At 43.9% G+C, this 22267-nt stretch overlaps 1 protein-coding gene across 9 annotated transcripts in view; it reads right to left on the bottom strand.

The window, feature by feature from the left end:
• LOC117239424 (potassium voltage-gated channel protein Shal) overlaps positions 1-22267 on the bottom strand; it is a 115823-nt gene that overhangs the window by 64592 nt on the left and 28964 nt on the right. For all 9 annotated transcript variants that reach the window (XM_033504954.1, XM_033504998.1, XM_033504993.1 and 6 more), the window contains exon 2: positions 11723-11885. In XM_033504954.1, the coding sequence (XP_033360845.1) occupies positions 11723-11885 (163 nt within the window). The remainder of the gene's footprint in view (positions 1-11722; positions 11886-22267) is intronic.

Here is a 22267-nt window from a genome sequence, read left to right as displayed (position 1 = left end):
CAAGCGTCCAACAGATGATTTATGTTCGCTCGTCATTCTCTCGTCGAGTCGACTCCGCGTCCCAACGGCGTTATTGTACGCTTTTCAATGCGCGCGACAAATTCCCAACAGTATACGGCTATCCTCTACTAAAACGTCACATATACACGCGAATAATAATCGGTTATCCTCGGGTTTCGTTCCCAGTAACCGTGAAATATCTCGCTGCTCCGAGGTATACACACGCTTTACGATTTCCTCCGCTTCATCCAGATTTGCCCGAAACCTCGATTGTTGGCTTTGGAAAAGGGCATCGGTGCAGGGACACGAACGTGCACGTCTATACACACACAGGCATTAGAAATATCGCGTGGCGGGCGACGATTAATTCAAGGAAGATGAGGGAACCTGGTTGCCGCGCGGCCGATAAGAAAACAGAATGCACGATTGCAACGCGATCGCAACCGACGGTTTTCGAGCTTGGCCGCGTTCACCCCTTCATCGTTTGTCTAGGTTTCTTCGCTCTGACGGTAAGTTAATTAAACGAACGTCGACAAATAACAGGCGGGTCACGGACGAAAGGGGCGCGGCCTTTCGTTTCAAGAAAGATCCGCCGGAATAAAATACGCAAGACCTACTTTCCTGAAGCATTGAAAATTGAAATAGTAAAGTGCCGTACTGAAAATATTGCCCGCTTCGCCAAGAAAAGCAAAATGTTAGAAAAAGAGAAGAGGAAGAAGACGCGTTTCCCCTGTCTTTCCACCAACGTTTCTTCCTCCTCCTTTTCCCGTTGAAAACGTTAATAGCCGTCTCGTTCCCGAGAGAAATGGAACGTCGCTTAACCGAGTGTAGAGAGCGTTCCAGGTGAGAAAGGAAGTAAATCTCCAAATAATTTCCGGCCTACCTGCATCCGCGTTTAATAATCCCGGTATGACGACGCTGTGTCCTAAGGGCGACGTAATGCGCGACTTTTCTCCTGACCCCGCGAGATCGCGCGGTTAACTTCAACTGAATAACCTTTTCTTCGACCGTTTCTCGTTTTTTACCTCCGGTCGTCGGTACCAGGTAAATCGAGAGAGCGAAATTATTCATAGACGTAACGAGCTGAAATTGTATGCAAATGCAGGCCGGCATATAATCGAGTTGCAAGCGCATTTTAAATAAATACGCGCCATCACTGCAGGCTTCCTTGCTGTGAAATTTCAAAGAACATCAATGATTTAAATGAATATGTATATATATTCAATTACATATACCAATTTTCTAATATCGTTAACGAACGTGATCGCTTTGTCTTTGTCTACGGACAATTAGATTTAGGTTGGTCCTCGTCCAAGGTACACTGCTGTGGGTAATTGAAACGGTCAGATCGACCGTAATCAGGCGTAATCAGATCAATTACTTACGTTCCATTACATCCCATGAGTGGTTCGCAGTTAGAATTACACTTTTAGCAATTTTTCCTACGAATGATTCGGTCTTCGTTCATTTCTACGCAATATTTGCGCGCTAACGACGTGGTTTCACCTCTAAAAATTGTTATCGTCATCACATTGTGCAGCACATAGACGCGAACACTGTTGGAATTGTTCGATCCCGCGGTGTTTGCCAAAAGAGAACCGGTGCGACGCGCGAGATACGTTTCACAGAGCAACTTTGTCCCCTCGTTGGTACGCGCGATATTGTGTCAGCGATGAATGCGTTTTCGAATCTATGCGACTTCCTTCGCAAGAACCTCGCTGCTGGACGCTGATAAATTTCGTGTCTTTTTTCCCCACCGTGCAATCCTACCCCATAGGTTTTCTATTTTCACGAAACTACCGACTTGTGTACCGTCTTCGATTACGCGTTTAATGTCCATTTATCTAATATCATTTTTATTCCGCGCTATTGTAATTTGATACACGGTGGGGTTGATACACGTCCAACGAAGAAATATTGGAAAAGGAGCAGCGATGTCGGCGAATAATCGCGGATTAATTGAAATTGGATGAAACAATGAATGTGCCCTCCCAACCATATAATCGACTGATCCGACGTTTCTAAAGTAAAACTGATGCTAGAACTACGAACGATTAAAATGTATAAGACGCTCGAATTAGTAGGTTGAAATATTTCCACGTAAAATATCATTGCACACCGTGTCTGAACTTTCCAGCCATCACGACGTATTACTTTCTCCTCGGTGAAACAAAATGAATTAAAGAAGTTAGGAAGAGCGGATTGTCTGAAATTTCGTTTAATAACCAGCCACCCTGTCGCCGATATCCTTTTATTTCCATCTGAATGCGATCTGAAAGTCGATTTTCACGCCGAGGCATAAAGGGTTCCAATTAAAAGTCCCTTTACCGACTTCACGCCAAGTTAATCCGTTCGGAGGAATCTCCGGCGCGCTTCCATTGTCCCCGGGACATTTATCGCGGCTGCGTAATATCCCGAATATCAGTTGGAACAAAGGTGATCGACCAGCTGTGGTGGAAACGGTCGAATCAAAGGAACTCGGCGGGGCGCCACCACTTCGATGCCTTCTGTGTTCCTGTCTTCCGAAAATCCGAGGAAAAACCGATCTGTTCTCGATCGATCCCAGACACGATTATTCCATTGTTATCGGTTTATTGTGCGCCACGACTAATATAACAGGAAACTGCGGGGCCATTTGGCAAAATTCCGATAGAGTACGTGCAGTAACTCAAAGATAATTTTCGTAGACGCGTTAATTATCGATATCGCGATACGCGCGATTAAACGCCATTAATTAGAGATCCAAAACGAGCGAAGCATGGGAAACTAACTTTAGAGCTGACGCTTGTTGTACTCTGAGTCGGTGCAATACCAAACTTTATATTGTATTTTCGGAGTTCCGAGCGGGGGAAACTCGACACGAGCGATCGAGACCGTTCAAAACAGAAAATTGATCAGTGGTGATGGATTCGAGGTTGAACGAGGGTTGCGGGTCGACCCAAATGTTTCCACGGACCGCACACGTACCAATTTACCGGGATCGGTGGAATTTTTGAAACACGTGCGCGAAATTGCGGTCCGGCGTATCTGAAATCGACTTACGTCTTTGGGTCGTTCGAATATCCGATCGACGCTGCGTGGTTGCTCGCGACCGATCGGTATCGCCACGTGCCAATTAGCCTACATTAATTAGCCGTGCGTCGTTGTAGCTCGCGCGATAATTCGCGTAACGCGTTGGAAGTAAATTGGAGGGGATCTCGTACGTTCAAATGAAGAAAATACTGCGCGATTCGAGCGCGGAACGAAGAGGCAAGAGAAAGGCAGAGCAACGAGAAGTTGTAGATTTTCGCCGGTAGAAAAATACATACATAACGATTGGAAGAAACAACGGACACGATAAATCTTGAACGAATCGAGGATCGTAGCCGTTCGAGATTCAAGAAACAAATTTTACGACCGTGCGATTGGATTATTCGCAGAAATTCGGTTGGCTGTAAAAGATCGTGGCTACGATAAACAACGGGACTTGAGAATCGAAGACTTAGACCTTTAGGTAAATATTATCGAATTTGACGATAAAACGATCCGATATCCGAGGCATCCAGATTAACAAAAACAATCTAAAAATTCGCTTGGAAATTATGTCTCGTATCGTTCATTACAAAACATTCGAGTTCGAGTAAAGTCAGTATATATATATATTACGAAAACAAGGGTGACATCATCGTTCATGATATGACTGATTCATAAAAGATCTCCTGATAGCAACCATCTAATTACCAGTCGATAATTAACGTTGTAACTCGAGAAAATTCACGTCGCAAAGATATTCGCGTTTATATACCTCCTTGAAACGCCAATTGGGCTTTGTCCATATGTGTTGCTTGTACTTTGGAATTCCGATGATGATCTTCCTTAATTGCTTTTCTCTCTTTGTTAAGTTGTCCGAACAATCTTTGATCCGAAGAAGCCACGCACTACGCAAATCGATGTTTTATCGGTGTAATAACGCAACGACAGCGTGTTGGCAGTAATTTAAGCCGGAGTATCTGGCCCGATTTGATTTATCGAACGTACGTGGCCGCTGAAACGCATGCCGATGAGTTTTACGAGGTGAGAACCAGCTTGACAGGCGCCGTCGAACCCTGACAATGATTTTCCACTCTTCCCTTTTTTCATTTACTCTCCACACATCCGTTGGTCGTTTGCGGAAGTTATTTTTAAAATTCGGAACCACTTTTCAAAATCTTTTTCGCACCAAATACACGCGTTCTCGTACTTTCCCCATTTCCATTTGGAAATTTTGAAGGAGAAATTGACTTCGAGCCACAGAGAATCGAAACTGGATCAACTTGACGATAAATGAAAAGCAAATTTATTTTCGTCACTACGATTCAGCCATGGAATTGTCTTTCAAACGCTGCCAATTCCAAATTTGAACATTTTAACGAAGAATAAGATCGGAAAGTGGAATCAGACACTTTGCATAGATCCAAATCTACGTTGATTCTATACCGACGGAATTCTCTTCTCGTTAGAAATAATCTTCGTATAATTTATTTCGTCTGCTCTTTTCCCTAATTCTGCCATAGAAACTGGCGCGGATCGTGTGTACACATAAATCAGGATCAAATCTAAAGAAACGCCCCTTTATAGAACCGTGTGTAAAAATCTGGAAGAAAAACAATGGAAGACACGAAAACTACCGCGGAGGTGGACGTTTTATCGTCGTAACGCCGAACAGTTTGGTCTGGACGACGTTCTTTTTTTCGCCTTTGGAAATCCCCTTCGCCATAAATTTTCCGCGAGACGAGAAACTACCACGGACAGTTTGCTGACAAGGCGCTCGTACGTTTGTAGGATTACGCGATGCTTTTCGGGGCAGAGACCACGCGTGCTGCTTCCCGGTATCGATCTATTCTCTCGGGTAATCTTTATTGAGACTGGTTAACGCATAAACTGTTTGGAAGTACATCGGTGTTTAGTGCGTTCAAGAATAGCGTGACCGTATTCAAGGCGAGAAAGAAAAGCAGAGCCTCGTCGTGATTGAGCGAATGGAACAGAGAACCAATGACGTCAAATGGGCTAGCCATCGATATCGCCCCGTGTTTATGACCATATACCAACCTCGACGTGACCGAAGCAGATCGACAGATCGCCAGGAAGATCTCTCTTTTCCTGTCTTGAATCGTTCGGAGTACACTTCGGTTGTTTAACGAGCTACCTCGTGCCGCGAATGCTTTGCTTGTTTTTCTTGCCTCGCGAACGGTAAAAGATTTCGGCAGTTCTTTTTATCCGCCTCCGCGTCAATCATTCTTTCACGGTAATCCTTCGCCTCGAGGATTATCTCATCGATCTCGTGGCTGGTTTTCCGCTAAATGAAGCACATGGGCAGGATCGTTCCATTTCTCAGGACGAAGGATAGATATTGGCGACTTCCTGAACGACGATTTTCCATTATTCCCGCGTGAACACCGAAAATACAGCGGCTTTCGTCGAATCGAACGGTGAGCTGCTACACTCGGATGCCGGAGCACTAAATGGGTTAATCACTGGGTGCGCGACGTAAATCTTCGTCAGTCGACATTCATCGTAAATATTCGCAGGCGTTTCCCCGTGACTTGAATGTCAAAGCGTCTGCCAATAATTGTCCAGTCGTTGTCCGCGGGGAGGGACGGCTTAACGAGCACGCGTTACTATGCCAAATAGGACAAATTGCACCATAAGGCACAAACCGATCGCTTCTGGCCTTTCGTTCCGTTTCGGGATTCGCCTAACCGACGACCTCGATATTTCGAACAGCACGAAAAATATCTGCTCCCTTGGCTCGCCGGTTCATTCGGGAATCAACCGGGAGAGAAAGTAATCGTTGATCGAGAAAACAGAAAAATGAAACAAAGCAGCGATATCAGAGAACGCTTCCGTCCCCTAATCTTTCGTTTCCGCTCAGGTTAGCCCAATCGACGCGTAAAAGTGGCTTCCACAAAAGTAAGTCGGCCGTATCTTTCTCTCTTTTCGTGGTAGAAAATCAGCACAGCGCGAAAGCAATCGTGCGGCTTTTTCAACCGTATTCACCGCGAGCGATTTTCACGGATATCTTGGCAGGACCGATGGCTCCAGGCGATCACCGAGTCAAGCAAACAAACGAAAGCGTTTCGGAACACGGGGGTGGCTTCTACCCTCTTGTTGCTCGTTATTTTTTTCTTGAAACTCGCTCATTGCGTTCTTGGCCGGGCCAACGAAGCGGAAAAGGCAGAAAGCGTACCGAGAGCCCGTCCCCGAGAATAGAGATACGTGGTAAAGAGGAACTAAAGGAAATTCCTGGCAGGAGAGCGGTTTGAATCGTCGACGACTGGAGCAAAGGGCGCTCGGAGAAACGAAATATTTCATCCGAACCACGCGAAGGATTTTAAAAGACCTTTGGACGAAGAATCCTGGGATAATGGAGATGTGGACGTTCCTCTCGTTTCAAGCAAGAAAGAGTATCTCTCTTTGGTATTAAGGTATCTTTTAGTGTAAGTTTTCTCGTTTGTAAGAGTTCCATTCGAAAGAGAAGTCCTAGCGAGACAAGCGAAAACGTTCGTCACTGGTTAGACCAGGCGGCACAACATTTTTCCAAAACGAAATCGTTTATTACCACAGCATTGGAATAAGTTCGGTTCGAACTGATTTCAAACGACCGTGAGCGCGATTCTCCGTGCAATAAAAATTATTTAAACACTCCAACCAGGTTACGGATTATTTGCATCTCACCGGGCTGCTTCGAGCAGATTTAATGGCTCTAAAAGCGTTAAACTCCTCGATAATCGTAAACCATCCTAACGACGATTGCTTCGAAAAGTTTCTTTTAAAAATCATCGTAGCGATCGGAAGAAGAAAGTCGATCCTCGAGTAAAATAATTTGATGCTAAAACGAAGGGAAGTTACGATTGCACCGTAGAAAATAAGCGAAGAAGGAAGAAAGTTGTCGAGATTCGAGCAGCGAAGAAGATAGTCGTGAAATAATATCTCGTGAAAGTTAACGCGATCTCAACTCGTTCGCACGTTTAATTACATTTATGCGGTGAAACCCGTGGCCTCTCATCATTGTCTTTCGTTTATTCACGAACGGTCAGCAAAAAGACGACGCCACGACGCTTCCATATTCCATGTAATTTTTCCTCTTTCTCTCTCTCTCTCTCTCTCTCTCTCTCTCGATTATGCTCACTGTTCTTTCTACCTTGATTTTCGATATTGCGATCGTTTTTCGATATCGTTTCGCTCGAATAGAGGATCAAATCCTCGTTGATGGCGTTCCATATAGAAAATGCTGAATAGCGATGATTTTCCTAGCGCATTTCGGTATTCTTATAATTCCTACCGAGAAATTACCTCGGATTCTTTCCTTCTACGCTGTCTAGGATTTTCTACTCTTACGATACGACGATATGAAAGAGGTATTTTTATGTATTCATATTTGGTGAAAAATCGAAATTTATAGAACGGCCGATCAAGTTGCCGCGAAAATGCGGAGTTCGTTTCACGACAGAGAAACTTCACCGTGGCAACTGTTTACTTATGGAAGCTTCTCTCAAATATTTGTTTATCCTTAGCCGACTGAACTCGGGTGCAACGTGCAAAATCGATCTCGAAGGCTAGATCGCTGATAGAAAATGGACAACTTCGTCGGACTTGTAGGTTTCCCGTCCAATCTATTTATTTGCATGGTACGAACGTCCATTCGATATCATTACACTTCCGTTCACGTTGATGCTACCGATAAGCTACTTTGACGATTTTCCAACTTCCTTTGCGAAGTTACGTTTGCTCGGATTCCACGTTCTCCCTTGTATCGTTTAATAAACTCACCATGTAACCAGAATAAAATTTAAACCCAAAAAATATTTCATACGACTCGGTTGAAAATACGATTACCACAACGACAATTTTATTCTTGAAAACTGCAAGGACCGACAGTTGTCTAGCTCGGTGAAATTCGCGTTAAAACAGACGATGATACGGAACGAACAGACACAATACCAAAAGTTGTTCTAAAATCGGAACCCGACCGGCCACGTGACGAAAACGAAAGACAGAAAGGGCGGGGGAGGTGCAGAGAAAAGGAAGGATCCATGAGTATCCGAAACCGCGAATCAGAACGAGCGTGGCCATGCATATGTAGATGCGATGTATCTGCATTGCAGATTTGACCGGGCCGCGAAAGAAAGCGAGCTCTGATTTCAGGACTGCGAATTGTCGGGAAACTGTCCTCCCCGCCTCCTAATTTGCAAAAACTTCTCCGTTGATCTTTGACTCGGTGAATTTCGCGCGCCTTAATGCGGCCCGGCAGTTGCCTGTGGTTTTTCCATCGACTTCGTTTCGTCGATTCGACTGCGCTCAAAGAACGGTATTTAGCGAAACGAGAATCGGATATGCAGAGTTTTGTCAGACGGTTGGAGAGTTGTGCGCCTGATGTTCGTACAGTTCGCGATAAATACGTAAAATGGAACCGTGTGAGAAAACATTAAGGCACAGAATTGCACAAGTTTGAGTCGTTTCAAAATATATCCATATAATCGTGATAGTCGTTTGTAATTACAGAAAGTTCGAAATGTTCCACTGCAAACATAATACATTCGTTATATGCGTATTTGAATCGTACGCGTGAAATTAGCGGCTGATATAGCGCGGAAATTTTCTGCGTCGCGAAATGCTTCGTCCTCTGTTTCCTCTGTCTCAAGGAGGCTAATACACACTTTGTCTCTTGAGTCAATAGTAATCGAGACATCGCAACAGACGCTTGTAACATACGGACGATAAAACTTTGCAAACCCTCCACTATAATTCTTCCAACTTTAACGCGAAAGAATCGTCTACTTTAGCGAACGACGCGACGACGAGGAGCAACAATCGCCATCAATCAACCCCGCGGAACGGCCGGAAGTTCCTCGACCGCGATCATACTGGCCGCCACTTTATTCGGCCAGCTGTCTCTGTCTCTCGGAGAACACGGGATAGTGGTAATGAACTGAGGGTAGCCGCTGGCCGTCGGCCAAGCCAAACTACCGCTAGAACCTCGAGCTAAACTGTCCGCGAGGAGCCACCGTAAGATTTCTGATCTCGCCGAGCCGTTTAAAAGAAATTACAAATCGGTGACTGGTTTTTCGCAATCCGCCACTTCTGGCCGACTTCTGCGTTAAACTCCGCCAGGCAGGTTACACGGTCGTTCGTCAACCGGCGCTTGTCGTTTGTGACAGTGAAAAGGGGGACAATTGCCGGCTCTTGTCGACGTTCAGACATATCGTGGAAATAAAATCTAATAACACGAAACACCCGAGTTGAGAAACTACCGGTAAATCGACTAGTTCCTTTTGATCCGCGTTGATTGAACGCGACACGCGAGTCGTTGGGTTACTCGAAAATAATGGCACGATCGAGCAGGCCCGTTTAACATTTCCAAGAGCAATTTGTCGGAGGAAACGTAGGCCGCGGCCGAACCGGGATTTTTGTGTCAAGACGCTCGATGGTCTCTTCAACTTTAACGAGAACAATTGCAGGTAACTGCTCCAGGGAGGAAATAGTGGAGCTCCGCATACAAAAGATAAATCGTGGGCGGCTCGAATGAAAATGTATTCAAGGCTTAATGGGTGCTCGATCAAATTGACCGGTTTAGCGAGTCGGAAAACGAAAGCATCGAGGATAATCGGTGACTTCCATTTGACGATTAAAGGCCCCAGGCAAGTAAAGCCAATCGTAGCCGTCATTAGCATCCGCGATAGCGGAGCGCCTCTCGAGCTTGTTCTTTGATGTTCGTGCTAATAAAATATCGGTGGCTGAGTAAAAATAGCTACGCGGTTTCATCGCAATATAATTTCAATACCGACGGGTTTCTCGTTCGCGATCGCATCCTTTTTTAGATCCTAACGGAACAACGTCGTTAATTTTCTTGTTTCCGGCGATTAAAATACGATAGCGTTGTTCTAGCTGATTATAGAACGCGATACTGTCGGACAATTATCGAGGAACGTATATTTCTAGGTAACTCCGGCTATCGTCCCTTTTCATCGTGCAACGCGAATGAGATACAAACATTTTTACAACAGTGTTACGCTAAAAGCTAAGAAGCAGGCTACTTTGCACAGTCAATTCGAACAATTGATGGGATAGCTACGATTAATTAACGAAGCGATATCCTGGCCAGTTACCGCGACGTCATTGTAAATAGAGGAAACATTGAGGTAGTACAACGTGCCGAGAAAATCTTCAACACTCGTACCGCGTGAAAATAGAAGCTAGACAATGCAACGGCTAGACTATTTCTGTTCGAGAGCTAAATCGGGCATCGGGAGAATCCAGAAAGACTAGTCGAGAAGTAGGACTCGGTCGGAGCATTGATTCCCGTGAAACAGGTTGTTGAATTTAAATCGAAACGTTATTTTTGCTTCTTTCTATTTCCATAGGCGATTCATAGAAATTCAGTAGCTTGAAAATACCCGAAAGAAATCAGGAATTTCAACAGCTGTCTTTCTACGTAGAAATACTCTCACCTACTCCATTTTCTCCAGCCATGAACTCGGCCCGTTCTAATCGATTGGTCGCATTCCTGGCCACCAGTGACACCCAGTAAGATAACCACACAGCACGACGATATAGCCCAATTCGATCGGATTATATAACGTCGAATTAACTTTCGTCATTACGCGGTTGCAATCGAGAACGCTCAACGGCCGCACTTTGAATTAGACACCGCAATTTCTCGGAAATTGTCGGATCATCGTAAACAGAGATGCTCTATTTATATTCGAAGGTGAAATTGAAACTAAGCGAAAGCAGAACCTTTTGGCAGGAAGACTCGCGTTGGTAAAGATCACCTTTGGCAAAATTAATCGTAGTGTCCGTTCACGGAGCTGCTGCAAGGAACAGAAGCTTAAATCCACCAGGTGGTTGACCCAACATTTACATTTTGCCTGTAAAATATCTCGTCTCTGCTATCGAAACCAAAAGTTTCTCTAACTTTAATCCTATCTTCTACGAATGAATTTCAAATGGTCGTTCGATCAATAGTTAAATATCGCGGATGAATACAGCGAACGTTGAAGTGTGGAATACAACGGTATAATTGAAAATATCAAAATCGTGTATCGTGATCAACGGAGGTACAAGGAGGAAAATCCTCGATGTCTGTTTGAAAGTTTGCCATGCTATGGCCTTGGGGCCGGGCAACTAGGTCCAAAGACAACATCCAACAATATCGATATCCAGTGTACCAGAATAAAGTGAACAGTCCGTGGCGCGAATAGTGACACAGCTATTTGTGGATACGCCAGGCGTATGTATATACGAGAAAAACGAGCGAAAACATATCGCGAAACACGAATCGCCTACTTAAGCGCGTCCACGATACACCAAGACGCGCGATCTGTTCCTTTATCATCCTTCGTGGCACTAAAATCTCTGTCGAAACTTCCCTCCGAACTTTTATTTTTATTGCGTTCGAATAAAAATAAAATCTCCATTTCCATAAGACGTAAATTAAGGTTAATCGGATCCGTTCTCGAATCGTTCTACTCATCGACGGTTCGTTGAATTACAGCTAGATCGGGCCGGAATTAAGGTCGAATTAAATTTCGACCGAACCGGGTTCGTTCACGATAACACGCGTTACCGATAACAGATTAACAACGCGAAGATAGATGGCCCACGATTCGTACGACGAATCGGCACGCCATTTTCAATACGACGATATATGCGTGGATCGGCTGTATCGTATCGATAAGGAGACGCGTAAAAAAATCACACTCACCCTTTGCGCCTTTCGCTTGTCAGCCCGCTGATTCTGGTGATATATTCGGCTGAAATTACTGACGATAACAGGCACCGGTAAAGCGATCACAAGGACACCGCTGAGAGAGCATACACCCCCCACGATTTTTCCCGCGATCGTTTTCGGAACCATGTCACCGTACCTGTAACACACGAGTAATTCCAATTTATTAGTATTATAAATTATCTTATAATCTGTAATACAATAATAGACTGATAAGTGGATACTTAATAAATAATCATAAGTCAATAATCATTGACACACTCGCAGAAACTTTTGAATAAATCGACTACCTTCTGCTCGAAATCATTTTTCAAAGAATGAATGCGAGTCTGAGCTATAAGGGAACATAGCTCCTGCCTGACGATAGACGGACCGTTTCCCTTCACTCGATACTTTTTCCACGTAAACCTTACTCCTACTTGTCAACCACACTTTGTTGCGTATTTGTTGCATTTCTCGATATCCTTTCACTCAGTTATATCAAAAACATTTCTAGTGGAAGCCGTTGCAGTTGACAAACTCTGAAATTGCATACTAACCGTCTGTAACTCAACAAAGTCTTGTGAAACTGCGAATCGTTATAATTCGTGTTAGAAACAGCGTAAGAAATAGGACGAAATTATCCAAGTACGAAAGAAACTTTGTTCTTACTTTTTAACCATCTCCAGGAACGCGTTTAATTGGAAAATTTCTGCCCCGCTGTCTGCATAATTACATAGTTGTTTCACGACCGCGAGTATCGCTATGAACCACCGCTGGCACGATTTATAAAATAATTTGCATCGTGATTTTCGCGTCGATACGAAGGTAGCAGAAAAGAGAAGAGAAGAAACGAGGAATGGAACTTTGCAGGGGAAAAGTTGGTGCATTCGCGGGGGTAGCTACGAAACTTCATTCCGAGAGTTACACTTTCAATTTCAATTTTTTGTGGATTGCATTAAACGGATAAAAGAAAACGGGCAAAGGAAGAAAGAAGAAGGGAAAAACGACAAATTCACGATATCCCGTAAAGATTACGAGCGACTTTTCTCGTCGAGCATACCGCGATAAAACTTTTCTATGGCTATACGTGCCCCAAAACGTGGTTGCCCATCCGCCTCGATGCTTTTCACGGGTTGATACAGTTGCAAATCCACATTGGCTAACTGTTTCAATTTTTCAATCGGAAATTACACCAACCGTGCATTTTTTATCGACCTCTTTCCTCTTCCGCTCTTTTTTTTTTTCAAACTCACCCTTTTGTTTTACCTCGAGCGAGAAATTATTTTAGTAACACGAAATCTACTTCCAAAAGATCTCCTAAATGTTCCAAATGAAATCCGGCAAGTGGAGCGAGAAAACTTGGCAACTGGAATGTTTGTAGCAGAATCGTAGACGTCTCGATCCGTTGACTAAGGAGAAGAAGAATATAGTAAAATTGATACAGACGCCGCGCACTGTGTATGAACTAGTCGTGCTTAATGCCCTGTCTTCGCGGAGGCAAGCAACGCCGCAAGCTTGCACCGCAAACGTCAAGTCTGCTTGACAGAGGCCTGGCAACGCGATGTCTGACTATGACGTCTTATTCCACTGCACGAGTGAAAATTCACTCGAACTGTCTCGGCGTACCGGCGTTTATAATTCCATGTTCAAAGCTGGAACAACGCATCACGCAGCATCCGGATTTTATTTTTTAATAGGAAATGGCAACCGTTATACATTTATAAACAATGAAATAATAAAGGAATAAAATGTGCGGCTGTCAGCGGGGATATTAAACTGTTCAAAATGCAAACGAGGGATTTATACGTGACCGTCGAAATGGGGACGCGGAACAATTTTGACGAGTGACGTTGATCAAAATTAAATTGAAAAAGAATGAATAGATTCGCGCTGAAACTAGCGGGTATTCGATAAAACATAAATATAACGCAATAAAGCGAATGATCTCCAAAATTTCGAAATGGAATCAAGTAATTTATCGAATTAGCGATGCGAAATGGGGAAACTCGGTGAAATTTCGAGAGGAGAATTGGTCGTCCGTTGAGGATGAAGGAGGTGCTTAATTGAAAAATGATCGATAACGCCGAGGAGAGGGACACGAACGAAGCTTCATTTAAATAAAAGAATGATAAATCGAACAGTCTGATTGATATTGTCGAGGGAACGACAAGCAATTTCAGAGTCCGGATGTATGGTCAAAAAATAACGAAAAATAAAAAATAACCTACACGCCTATAACGAATATAGGCGTACTTTTTCCAAGCGTCCTCATCTGAATGATGATTCGTGGGACTATACGAGACCGTTTTTCCGTGCAAGATACGATCGACCGTATGGTTTCTGTCGTCAGGTGCCTATATTCCCACGGAATAATCTAGCTCATTCATATTTCTTAAACAGGTGCGCCTCGCGTACTATGAAAAATTACGATATAATTCACGAACACTTTCTTCACTCGGTGCAGCCATACTCGACACAATTTTCACGTGACCCTGGTAAAAGTAGTTGGGTTAAATCGATGTGCCGTTAATGACTGATCGGCGATCGTGTCTGGATTTTTATAAAGCCTCGAAAAATTGGGAAATGGCCGGGCAAATTGGAAACGTCACGTTCACGTAGCCACGCAAACCGATCGCACGATCGAAGCTTGAAGGAACGAAGTGCCTTTCAAATAAATAAAACCGCCGGGGACAAAATTCGATTGTCAAACTTTGGTGAATTTATTGGCGTTTCATCGAATGGCACTCGGTGACAGATACAATCGGCGTTTCCAGTCGGCTTCTGAGAGCTGAGGGCTACTCGTCCCAACGAGACATCAGAAGAAACGGAGAAACATGAAAAGGGAAACTTTGCCGCAAGAAGAGGACAATGAACCGCCAGCTCGAATAGGGTAGCAGGTAGTGAATCGTGCTGAAAATTTGAAATTCTTTCGGTCGTGAGTGAAATTTTATAGCAGACATACCGATAGCTATCGAAATAGAAACATATTGGAGGAGAAATTCGCACGACCCTTGACTCTTAGCGAACTTTCCATTTCCTCCGCTTTCGATAAACTCGCGTGAATACCGAGTAGGTCTCGCGCCTAAATTTCCTATGTTTCAAGAAGATTCGTATATTTCATCAAATATTTGTAGCATTAAAATTCTTTTATCGAGTAAACCTACTCGTCTAAAAACACCACCAACCACCACTTTCTTGAAATAAATTGCTTACCCACACCGATAAATCGGCAAACTTGACAAAAAATATGATCAGAGGAAAACGTAGGTTAGCCGGTGCGAGGAGGAAAAGAAGAAAAAGGAGCTGCACGAGAAAATCACAAAGGGTGTTAGAGGTTTATCGATGCAGTCGAGCCCTGGTGCTATTCATCAGAGAGGGGAGCGCAAAACAAAGACAGGAATCATTGAAAGCTGGGGGCCGCTAAAGGGGCGATAAGCATGGATTCCCGCGGTCGTAACGTATTTGTGCCGGCACGCATTAGTGGCCGGCGGTTTCCACGTAATTACGGCTGGTTGCAGCATACGAGCCGCATATGTAGGCCGCTGCATTATTAAAAAGAGAACCGTGTATACTAATTGGCAAGCGACGAAGGCGGCGCTCGTTACTCTCGCTTTGCAAATCCACCGACCAAGCAATTCATCGGAGCTCGTACAAGTTGGCTGACTGGCCGAAGAAAGACACTTGAATTATTCCGCAAATGCTACACGCTAAGGTCCTGGCAAGCGTGGAAGGTCGATCTTTGTTGATCTGTTTTCTGAATAAATCATTCAATGTTTATTAAACATTGGTCTGAGTCTTATTTCGGCTTCGCTACGGTACAACTTCATCGATGTAAGTCGATCGAGAAAGCAACGGTTCATATAGTAGAAATATACTGAGTTTCCTTGTCACTCGTAATTTTTAACTCGACTAGTATGGATTCGTGTTCGTGATCGTGGATTCGATCATATAATCAGGTATTAATTAAAATTTTGTTCCCATAGATAGGGTATTACTGTAGACCAAAGAACACGATATTCTCACGACATAGACCCAGAACAGATTTAGACTAAAAACAATCACTGTAGAAGCCAGATCGTTCATCAAACATTCAAGGAACGATTTCACTAATGCGCGTTTCGACGGTCACCACGCTGCTTTTAATTGGACGAGGTCAACTAATAGAGAGAGAGAGAGAGAGAGAGAGAGAGAAGTTAGAGAAGGCAAGACGAGGAATCGAGCAAATCGGGCAAACGTTCGGCGAGGCTATGAAAATCCAGGAGGCGACCGCGATCCGGGTCGACGTGTTCCAGCGATGTATGCCGAATTAGTTGACGGCACGCCGGCATCCAGATCCCGCGGGATGGAACGAAACGACGACGTGCATGTCCCGGAAGGACCCCAGGAAACTGCGACATAATTCGATAAAGCGGCCCCGGGTCTGCTGAGAGCGACTACGATCGAGGATTGGCCCGCTGGCGATGTTCCATATTACGCTCGCTCGAGCGACGCTTTTCGAACGAGATGCCACTTAGAAAATAGTGGTATTACGGCCGAGCAAAAACATGGAAATCGACCGAATTATCACCGTCGGAATAGATCCGGTTCAGCCATTCTGTTTCTTCGTTTGCCTCTCTCACCGAACGATCGATCGACTTTCGATTTATTTAGCAATCCGATCACGCGCCGTTGTTTATCGTTTGCGGAAACGTGCCAGCTTGCGCAAAAGCTTTTCATCCAGTGTTTATTTTCTTTTTCTTTAGTATTTCGGGATCTGGATTTTCGTTCCAATTGCAACTTTCCTATCAAATGGACGATAAGCTTTCTCCTTTGTATAACGTCGCCGCGTATGAATTGCCTCATTAAGCGTTAGAATTTTACATTTCTAACTTAGAATGGACCTGTGTGCTGACACAAAATGCTACAGAGAAATCTATTGTCCTCCTTGATATACGAAGGTAAATGTGGAACAAAATCGCGTCGTATGATAAATCTAGCTTGTATTTCATCTGTGGTACTAGTTGAATATTTTCCTCTTTCATGCAGCCGTAGCATCGTTAACAAGGACGACACGTGTTTTCACGGACAAGTTCTTCTTTAGTGCTGTTCACAATGAACGAGAGAATAACTAAGCACGGCTGGCTAGCGGTTTTTGTCGACGAGCAGAAACGGGCGATCGGTTTGTTCGACGAAATCGATGGGGCGAAAAGCATTGAAAAACCTTCTGACCGTATTAAAAGTTAATTAAACTGCACTCGACTTTCCAAGTCATTTCCACGAAGACACCGGATTACCTTCGCGTTCTCGTCGAAAGAAACTTGCAGTCAGAGAAATGCGATTTGCAAATTTTCAAGAACTTCTCGTACAATGTTCCATGCTATTCAGAATTTTTCAATTTAATTTACCTACTTTAAAGACGCTGAAAACACCAGCTCCGATCAATTCCTCGTGAACGAACCTCTCCAACGACAATGTTCGTTCCTTAAGAAATAAGCTCGTAATAATCGGCCATACCCACGATCGACCAGATCGTAAAATAAGGGTAAACGCGTTCGCAGCTTGCTCGAGAACGAACGATCGGGTTGCCAGGCTTTTTCTCCTGGAATTAATGGAAAGTTGAAAAAAAAGACGCCGGATATAATTACCCCGTAAATCGTGCCGCGCACGTTCTTCGAATTAGAAGGAAAGGAGAAGGTTAGTCGGCAGCCTCCACGATCCCGACCTGATTTCTTTATTCGTCCTCCCCTCGAATCAAAGAAACGAGGATCGTCGAAGGGGCAGACAAGCGCAGCAGAGAGAACTACTTTTCCACGCCGACGAATTCGATCGTTCCGTCTTTGAGCGGACAAGCACCGACAACTGAAACTTCAACCCCGCTCCAAAGAAGTTCCTCTTCTCGTTTCGCTCTCCTTTCTTAATTTTTCCCCTTTTTTTTCAGAGTTTCCTAAAATACGATAACTTTTCTGCCTCGAGACGCGATCAAACCGATCGAAGACCATTGAAACGGAAATGCATCTCCGAACAAAGTAGATCGAACGACGACTATTCGCATTAAAATTTTTATCCGAACCCAACCATTCAGAGAATTGCTACAGTCTCTTGATTTTTCCGTTTCTCTCTGACATCATTTTTCATCGTCGGGCAAAGGAGTAAGGACGTTTCGTAAAGCTTAAAATTTTAGGAGAATTACACGCTCGATTAGCGAATGACTCCAGAACGGTTTATTTTCGCGACATCTGGTTTCGTCCGAGCGAGAACAATTTGGACGATCGTATCTCGACGATTACGGGAAAATTGATGTTCTCGAGCGAGAGAGCAGAGAGTCGGAAAAAGATACAACGATCGAACTATGAAACTACGAGGCGGCGAAGTTATTAAATGTTAATTAATTACGGATTTACGATTACAGTGGGAAGAATTGCTCCTCTCTATGGACTTCGTAAAGGACTTTAACCATTTAAAGTCTCAGACGACGGAATATCCATTATGAGAAAGAATCTGAAACGTTTTGCGACTCGATTAATTCCAATCGAGACACTGGTTGCCAAAGATTATTCGACATGCTCGCATGTAACCATGGATACGACAGAATAGATCCAGTCTACGCGCGTGTACCTGTACCAAGGTGCGTTAAAACCTACCGTGAAAATGGCTTAATGAACTTTGGAAAACCGATCGCGTCGAGTAATTCGTTTAAAACGAGTTCCGCGTTGCGGAACGGTTTACTTCCGGCAGCGAAGCACATCGCACTGTCGTCGCGTGCTTCTTCAATTTTTCTTAAGAAAAATCCACCCTGTCTTTCCCTGTTTCATTAATATAGTCCACATGAACGCGATGCCGAGTTAATTTCATCTCACTTTAAATACATAAAGCTTCGTTATCGTCTCTCAACGTGCGCGGACGAAAGAAAAAACACGTAACTCGTTCAATGCAGCCTCGCTAACTCGTGGCTGGAGAAAAAAAAAGGAGGAGGATATTTTCCACAGTTGAAGCACGGGGTAAAGCACTGAAAGTAAAGTAACGGCTTATGGTCGCGGAATAGCGACCATTGCGGCAGTTTCAAGGATACGAGAACTCCGAAAACAAAAATCGTTTAAGTGACCATGAGATCGTTTTTACGATTGTTCTTTATTCGATACTAAAAATGCTCTAAACTTTTTACGATTCGAATACTCGAATACCCAACGTCGATCGTTTCGCATCCGTGTTTTGAAACGCGTCGTCAACTTTGTCGCGCGATTGGGCGGTTCGTTAGCTTCAACGCGTATACTTTACCGTAGTAATAATAGAAACGCCGTGTTGGTCGCGAACCTCGATATATCTTTCGTCGACGCTGCACCGGTTTCTCCACGACTGTTTCGTCGACGGACTAAAATTAATTAGGTTGTGTCATTTCTCCGCGGCAGCATATATTTTCCATTGCTCGACGCGACACGACACCGCGCGATTGATCGTTCCTCCCTGTCGAACGAGCTCATTAACTTTAGACGTTTCGTATTCGTTCCTTCGTTCGCTGTCGTCGCTCCGTATAGACAGATTATTTCGTAAGAAAAATCGAGGTTCATCGCGAACCACTTTGCGAATCTGTTCATACTTCGTCGTAGTAAATTCGAAACTGACACATTTTCCTGACCGTAGCCAAGGAAACTGAAATTTGACTAAAGCTGCGCGTTAACGCTAGAACTACTAACCTACATTACATATCCGAAGATACTGTACGGTAGATGTTTATAATTAAACCGGTGTAATGAAGATACGTAGGTATTTATAATTACGTTTCTGTTTCAATACAAGTCATTAGTTTTGCCGAAGGCACTCGCCTATCTATAGTAATTGCAAAAACAAAAGATTTTGGCAAGTTTGGCACTTCTAATGTTAAAGCAAGCACACTCAGAGTCGAAGTATTTAATTATTCTATGTATAAAGTTTAGCTATCCAACAAGTTTTGTCGCCTGACGATCAAGCGAAGCAAATTCCGTACGAGACGGTCTCTGTGTTTAAATAGAATACGATACGACAGGGAATTCTAGAAGTAGCTAAGATAACACGCTAAATCAAGAACTATTTAGCAAAATATTTTCATACGTCGCGAACCTGAATCTACTTGAATCTCCGGCTCGAAGCTTGTCAAACCAGTAAATATTATCGGAAACCATTTCGTCATATTGGCTGTTCTAACGCATTATGGATAAGAGTGGAAATGAAATTGAACGGAAACGTATCCGTAGTTCAAGGAGAACATTCCGATCGCGGGATGAGTCTCTTATTTGTCGCGGACTACCGGGACACGCGACGGCAGAACGAGTTTAGAATCTAGCAAGAACACATGGATCACTAGTGCTATCTTTAGAGAAGCGCGAACGCCGCGAGAATATCTGCCACTTAAACGCGCGCGTTAAGCTCGTCTTAAAGCCGATCGCCGTCGATGAAACGGCAATCGTAAATAATCCGCTTGAGCGGGCTAACGGAATCGCTGGTCGATAATTACCAAAGCCGCCAGGGAATCACGAGAGAGATAGAGGCAGCCAGGCGTATCCATTTTCGCCCAACGATATACGTATCTCTCTGGTAAATCGTTCGCGAGAAAATTCCTCGTGAAAATCAGTCGGCGATTCCGAATTTTTCTAACGAATCATGCTACTCGAAGGCACTCGATACTTTCCGAGAACGAAAGATTCTCGCGCTCCGGAGATCCCTCCAATTAAATTTGCCTGCTATAGCAAACTGATAGCAACGAGGTAGCTTGGAAAATTCGCGAGAGGATAATTTTTCCCCACAGCTTTTCTAGCCGCGTTTTTCTATCCATTGTTCTCTATCGTGCTAACGAGAATCGATCGTAATGCATGGGAATTTATTCGAACGAACGAACAATGGGGAAAATCAAAAGGAAATAAAAAAAAATGGTGAAAAATGCGTCGACGAAAAAACCGATGGGGTGGGGAGAGCAACGTGTTTGCTTCTTGTTTGCCGTTTGATAACGCAACTGGTCGATAAAAACGGAGACCGGATCGGTTCTCGAGCTTTGTTCGCGGCCGATGTTCATCGACGAGGCGCATCGCGGGCTCTTTCATCGGCCGCAAATGGAACAGTCGTAGCAGCCCGTGTAATGAAAGTGTCATAAAATTAAAAGAGCCTCAATGGGAAAACATTTCCGATCGTATTGTGTATCGGCGCTGGTAAACCGCTCGTCCCCCGGGAGTTCCGCCACGATACGTCTCGTATCGACCTGGCCGAGGAAATTTTTAGATCCAGCAAAATATAAAAATATAGCCTGGCACGTGGGATAATAAAATGATAGAATATCGACGTTATGTCGTTTAAAAGAGATTGATAGACAAAGTGGTATATGGGTGAGCTCAACGAAGAACATCGCGTATGCAAATCTGGATCGTAAAATATATACGTGTGTACAAGAACGTCAGAAAAAATTCTACAGGGTAGATTTACTATGAAACCGTTAATTTTATTTTGACGTTCCAGATTCTTTATATAACTGCTAACCAATCAGCTATTAATAGAGCTCCCTTTTGTTCAACCCGCTTCTCTGTCTATCACCACTTCGTTTCTTTTCACACAAAAACTGCCTGACCATTCCACGCCGCGTTCATCGGCGTTCCAAATAAACAAGGGAAAATAAATGAAAATAAATAAGAGAAATAAGAGAAAGATCGGGCGATTGCGTATTTTTCAATGAGCAATTCGTTTAAACGGTTTACCAGGGCGATTTATGTGGACACTTATTTTTCGAGTCCGCAGTAGGCGTCGAAGCCAGACCAGGATGCAACGTGCTATTAAAAGACGAACACATCGGCTTTCTAGATTTTCGTAGCGGTCTCCTAGCGCGTGTTGTCCAAAAATAAAGCGCATTCTCACCTTGCGCTCGACAATTCGCGGTGAGACGCCGTCGTCGACGAGACAGGAGGAAACATCCATCAGGAAGCCGAAAAGCTCGGGGAACATTCGGGAATCGTAGGCGAAGGAGAGGATAGCGATAGAACCGAAATAGAAAGTCATGGCCTGCTTCTCAACGTGAATTATTACCTGTCTCGAATTTTCGATTCGAACTTGACAAATCTGCTCTCGTTCCAGCATCAAACGTACATTAACGACGTTCTTCCTACAGTCGAGACACCTAATTTTGAATAGGATAATCAGACTTTTTTCGAGCGAAGGAAAGAAACGTGAAAGGGATGAAACAATCTCGTCGTGACGTTGAAATTTTTAACAAGATGTATCGCGACAGGGGGACAAGGGAAAAGTATTTGAGGGAATTTCGGGGACGAAGACAAAGCACCGTCGCACAATTTCTCCTCTAACGATGACAAATGGCTCGCTCGTGTGTTTTTCCAAAGTCCATGAAAATTTTGAAAAAGATGAAATCGAAAGAAACCAATGTAACGGGAGATCTTGCTCCTCTGTCGTTATTAGAAGTCTTTCGAAGGATTAAAGATGGAGCGAAAAAGAGTCTGGACGATACAAATGAAGAAATCGTCTCGGATTAAACGAAAGTCGAAACCCACTAGGTCGGGAACCGTTCGCTGAGAGAAAACACGGCGGCTA

Source organism: Bombus vosnesenskii, unplaced genomic scaffold (genome assembly GCF_011952255.1).
Source record: "Bombus vosnesenskii isolate JDL3184/JDL3185 unplaced genomic scaffold, Bvos_JDL3184-5_v1.1 scf7180000013264, whole genome shotgun sequence".
NCBI lineage: Eukaryota > Metazoa > Arthropoda > Insecta > Hymenoptera > Apidae > Bombus > Bombus vosnesenskii.
This window is presented reverse-complemented; position numbering and strand designations above follow the sequence as displayed.